The sequence below is a fragment of the Pyxicephalus adspersus genome, chromosome 6 (assembly GCF_032062135.1).
Source record: "Pyxicephalus adspersus chromosome 6, UCB_Pads_2.0, whole genome shotgun sequence".
NCBI lineage: Eukaryota > Metazoa > Chordata > Amphibia > Anura > Pyxicephalidae > Pyxicephalus > Pyxicephalus adspersus.
The window spans coordinates 23,969,938-23,975,937 of record NC_092863.1 but is presented as its reverse complement, the minus strand read 5'-3'; the positions used below and the strand labels follow the sequence as shown (position 1 = coordinate 23,975,937).

The 6,000-nt window shown below is 38.8% G+C and overlaps 1 protein-coding gene across 1 annotated transcript in view; it reads left to right on the top strand.

Moving 5' to 3' along the window:
* The first annotated feature begins 423 nt into the window (after positions 1-423).
* Positions 424-6,000, top strand: part of MEOX1 (mesenchyme homeobox 1) — a 37,821-nt gene continuing 32,244 nt past the window's right edge. Inside the window, exon 1 of the mRNA XM_072413742.1 lies at positions 424-949. Coding sequence (XP_072269843.1) covers positions 535-949 — 415 coding nt within the window. The 5' untranslated portion in view covers positions 424-534. The remainder of the gene's footprint in view (positions 950-6,000) is intronic.

Sequence of the window (6,000 nt, the reverse complement as noted above, 5' to 3'; positions counted from 1 at the left end):
AACCCCAATAATGAATTCTGGAGCGCTATTACCAGAGAAGACATCGGGCTCTGTCTGTGCAGGGTACGCCAAATCTGTAAATAACATCAGATGAGGATACAAAAATAGTAGATAACATGGGTGACAACGCGGTGTCACCCTGTGACTAGAAGGCCTTTCAATAACTTTTCTGACTCTTGTGGTACTATAAGAGTTAATTCTGTGTGTCCTTCTTAAAAAGACAGCCTCATGAAAATAGCAGATGAAAGGCTCCTCGTGTCCCTTTAAGCTGGAGCCACATCTGGGAATGCCATTAGACGCGGATTTCATGTTTCTGGTGATAAATGGAAGTTTGCTGTGCTTTGGTTGGAGGGACGCAATGTGTGTCATTAACCCCTCCCTCCCCGCTCTCACATTACACAGCCCTGTTACCCGGCTCCTATATATACAGTGCGGCCGGCGGCATACATCACGTGATGAGTGGATGACGGGCTGCTCACCTTCTACCGCAGTACTTCGGCTCCTCGCGGCTCCTCAGGTAAAACGCGTGAGTCCATGGATCCCTCGGCCAGCAGCTGTATGAGAAGTGCTCACCCGACCGGCCCGCTATGGGGTTGTATGAGGAATACCCCGGGGGAAATGAACGGCTCATCCCCGCTGCTCCCCTTCCAACAAGTTTCGTTCTTTCAGCAGAAGCCAGACTACGCCGCTTATACGGACTTCTCTGCGTCCTGCTTAGCCACCGCACCGCACAGCTTTCCGCGGGAGGAGCGCCTGTACTCCGAGCAGCAGCATCCCTTCCATCATAGTGACTGGCACCTGTCCGCCTCTGAGGCCATGAGGAGGCTCAACCCAGAACTCACCTCCGGTGACCAGAGCAGCCCCAACCTGCTGGACGGCTCCGGGTGTACCAATGAAGAGTTTGGGCCGACACAGAAAAAGAGTGGCAAGAGGAAAAAAGACGAAGCAGGTGAGTGCTGGGCATGCAGGAGTTAAAGTGTTGGCGCTGTGAGATGGGTATGCACAGATAAAAGGTTAATTGCTTCAGTTGCCCTCAATGGTTACTCCCTGAAATGGGAATATGGAGTCCAACTTAGTATTGTCACCGGATCAGGAGGAATCTTCCACTGGAATAGCTAACATTTGCTGTATGCTATGCAATTTTTTGATCAATATTACAATCAATTCCTGCAATCTGGTACAAGTAATGGCCCTTTACCCTGGTCAAATTCAGTTCACTTCCTGTTGTCTCAGGACAAAGGCGCTTGCTGATCTGTTTGAGGACACTTTGATAAGTTTGCCTCCTGACTGCTCTTTGCAATCCAAAGAGCTTTCCCCATCGGACACCTGTGGAGGTGTCAGACTCTGACCCTTCCCAGCGCTTTCTGATCCCACTCTCCGGCCCCAAGCACCAGAGATCACCAACCCTCGCACATTGCTCAGAAGGGGACAGGCAGGTATTACCATTTTCTTTACTTGGACTTTTTTTAAGTTCATGAAATGATAACAGAAACACTTTGATCATAGATTAGGAAATGTGTGTCTGTATTGTACAATTGTTTGTCCTAATGGTCTGGATACCATTGTATATTTCTATGATTGGATGTTGCGGCCCACTGGCCTTTTTTTACATTGGACCTGATTTCTTAAAGAGCTCCAAGATTGATCATGGGAAAACCTGGGGGATCTGAAAAACTTGGAATGTATTTGGTCCAAGATTGAAAACATTTCCCAAATAAGAAGTTACTTTAAGAAATCCATTCTGGGTTGCTGAATCTCCTACCATTTTAGCCTTCAGTCTTGGAGAACTTTAGGAAATCAGGTCCATTGTGTAACATGGACTAACATAGAGCTGGACAGCCATCAGACCATGAGTGTTTACAGATGATAGAACTATGCCCCAAATCAGAAGTGATATTTGCTAAAGCTCGTACTATGCTCAGAATCACAGCACAGATAAAAGAAATGATATTTGGTAAAGCTTGTAGATGGTCACAGAATTACATGGCTGATTGAAGATAGCACTGTTCCCCACATGAGGTAAAAAATGACATTTAATAAACTGTGTGTGCAATTATGTGACTGCACAGAGCAGTTCTGTGGCCCACATCAGGTAGAAGAAGGTAAAACCTGTGGGCGATTATTGGTCACGTGTTCATGAGATTGGTTGCAGACAGTAACACTGTGCCCAAAATGTATCACATCACAGAGAGTAGTATTGATATTCATTGGCATGATCACTGATACTATCACTCTGTTCCTCATTAGGGAGTAGTAGTGACCTTTCTGTTAAATTGGGATCTACAAATAATAACACAAAGTTGCTCCTGCATGATGCTGAGTACTTTAAGTGTTCTGCTGAATTTTCCCCTCCCATAGAACTTTTATAAGTGATTGATTATCTACACAATAATCATGAAAAATCATGTTGTATTCACAATAAAAAAAAAAAAAAAAAAAAAGACTGTGACAGACTGTGTAGTCAGAATTTACTGTTTTGTCAGTTTGGGTAACTTCACATAATTATACCAAAAAGCAATAAAGAAAACATTCTGTTTAGGCATGCCATTTTATTACACCTAAATATAATCCAACAATTTTAATGGAAAAAAATAGCTTGCATAAAATATCCCTAAAAAGTTTTTATTTCTTTTTTTTTGGTATAATTAGAATTAGGATCTGGCATGGGTTGATTAGAGAGAGTCAATGTTGGGGACACATTATTGTAAAACTTCAAATATTAGTCAGAAATTAAAAAAGCTGTACAGTTTTAGTCCTTCTATATCTCCTAAATGTCTCCAGGTACTATAAAATAGCAGGATACATTCTGGAATGTTATCTCTAATTACTTGTTAAATTGAAATTTGTGTGTGTGTAAATGTTTGCTTTTTCTAGTTCAATGTATGTATTATCCTTTTTATAATTGAACAGTAAATTGAATCATGTGATGTTAATATGAAATGTATACAGTGTATTCATAATTCATTAGACTTACATCAACTATCCAGTGAAACTGTGGCTGTCATTGATGTAGTATTGCCAATAGACAATATAATACACATACATTTGGAGAAATAGTGGGCAGAATCACAGTAAATTTGGGTTCATAACTTCTCTTTTTAAAATAGCAGCTGGATTCTCCAAATACTTTCATATCGCCTGGAGCTGGGTCTCCTACTATATAACAGCCAGTCCATTTCTCTGCTCCATACAATGACATAGCAAAGATCAGGAAGGTACCCTGAGTCAGGAGATGGGTATTTGTGGGTTCTAACTGCTTTTCTTATAATGATGTCAGCCTAAAGAAGCTGTGGCTTTCTGTTGGACCGTGTTTATCCCAATAAAACTCATAATCCAAGTGAGATGAACTGTTTTCCGTAATGTGGGGAAGTTGAGCATTTTTATTTTCTATGTTCCCTTATTGGCCATCCAGGCAGCAAGTCTCATTGGAACAAGTAGTAAGAAAAAAGTCTAACCTGTACCAACCACCATGTCACACAATGTTGGTCAGAGGACTGTTTTAAATTAAGTTTACAGCATGGCTGGGTATTCAGTGTATTGAAATTATGGAAGGTAAACTTGAGCTTTGGAAATCAGGACTTTGGTCTACTAGTTCTAAACAAATGGAAAACATGATTTTGCGGGGTTTTATGTATCATGCTTTGTTTTTCTTTAAAAAGCAATGTTTTTAAAAATATAGGTAAAAAAAAAAAACGTCTTCTTATTAAACACCTGCCAGTAGAATCTCCAAAGATTTCTACCTCTGACTTTGACTGCGTTTACACGCTCAATAATTGTTGTTGGAAATGATCTTTCACAAACCTTTCCAATGACAAAAGACTGAAAGATGAAGGAATGAGCTGAGCGTTCTACATACAGCACCATTCTGCTCTATGGAGAGGGGAAGGGGAAGAACGAGCGAGCGGCACCCTCCCCTGCGCTCTGTCCTCTTCGTTTGTATTGCAGTCATTCGTCGTCCGTTGTTCATGCATAACAAGGACGGATCCATGAAAGACGGATGTGTATGTAGGTTTGGTCAGGTAAAAATTACACTTCTGTATCCAGATACAGATCCAACGAGAAGTCTGCTTTCATATTCTGGGAAAGGTGTTAGTGTATTCATTCTAGTTATGTGTCCATTAATAACAAAATGTATTCATACCTATTGTACCTTATCATAGTGAACCTCTGGTACTAAGTAACATAAAATGCCACTTATACTGTAGGTCACAATATGGCTCCTCACATCACAGGGGACAGCAGGAAGATCAACAGCACATGGCAGAGGAGCATATCTGCATTTGTTTTCATTTTTTAGGTGAATATTTTCAGCAATTACAAAAAATTATCTTACTAGAAATGCAATGTCCTTGTCACTTCATGTAAGTTGAACAGGAAACAAAAGCAATGTGTAAACTACTATCCCCATCAATAACAAATAAATTACATTTCAGCTGACTGAAGTCAGTTACCCTGCTGTTACAAAATGTTGCAGTTACAATATGGTTATATAATAAATCTGTTGGAGCCAAGTCAGGGTCTCTGAACTAAAAGTGCAGAAAAGTTATAGTAAGAGAACCTGTATGGGCACTCCAATCACCCAGCTATGTGCAAGTTAGTGTAAAACAATGAACTTTTTTTTCCCCACTGCTGGATGTTTGATGAGAGCTCAGGTCCCTGCAGCTTACTTTACACAAAAGAAAAGCAGGAAAAAGAGGATAAATATGAAAACTTGTGGGTTAAAAAAAAGATTCCTTCTCTTCCTTTACCCCTTTCCCTCATTTATAACTTTTAGTTTTGTTTTAATGTTGGTGTTGTGCCTTTGTTTGCCATATACATTTGTTTACAATTCTCCACATTATCTCAGTAACACCTTATTGAAATATAAATGTGTTATGATGGCATTGTAGGTACTAGAGCTCATATCCAAGTCACCTCCTAGATTGTTTACTGTATGATCTGCTATAAAAATTTCAGCAGTGAAGTGTCTTTTGAAATGCCTGGGCAGGATACAAGCCATAGCAGTTTTTTAGTAAAAAAATACATTGATTGTAACACTTTTACTTAATGTAAAGCTGTTCGCTTTTATCCAGGCTTCTCTTCCTGATTTTGTCACTTTGTGCATTAGAAGCCACAACAAGTCACATAGAGCCTGCATTATTTTATGGCTTATGGCTTATGTACATCCATCATTATCTAGCCAATACTGTTTATTCATTAGATGTAATTTCTTTCAGTCTCAGAGGCTAAGCATGTGAGCATCACCACAGCTTTCTGTTTAAGATGATCTGCCTATATTGTAGAGACCTAGTGATAATGTCACTGTATATACAATCCTGCTTCAGTAAATGAAAACAAATAATATTCTTTATTCATTTCATTAAAATAATATTGAGGGAGCAAGAACAAGGGAAAGCACAGTAAGAGGTGTGTTATAAAAGAGCCTTACCAGATATATTTTCAAAAATATCTACTTTTCTAAACATACTTTTTACCTAAAATCTGTTTTCCACAGACATTATATAAACACATGACTGTGAATCAGTTTATGATTTATTTTACAGTAATATACAAATTTCAACATTAAACCATAAGATTTCAGTAACCTGTTAAAAAAATACAAGGTAGATTCTGACTGACTACTAGGTTAGTTTCTGTTAGAAAAAAAGATTAGAAACTGTTTTGACTACTGAATAGTTTTTAATCAGAGACTTTCTTAAAAATACAAGTAATACCATACCACAGATTTTGTACGATGGCAGTGTGTGATCGCTGTTCCTTTTTTATTTTTTTCAGGTGCACAATATTAAATTCCAAAAAAAGAGCATTGTCAAATGTTGACATGTTTAAAAAATTTGTCCAACTTTAAAGCAAACTACCCACATTTGTTTTTGTTCATATGCTCCAGAGGATACCCCCATGGCTCATCATTCAAAATATTGGATAATGCAATGTGAAATAAATACTTTGTTAAATAAACATTTTAACACAGTGCCTAATAAGGTTTTGATCTGATTTTTG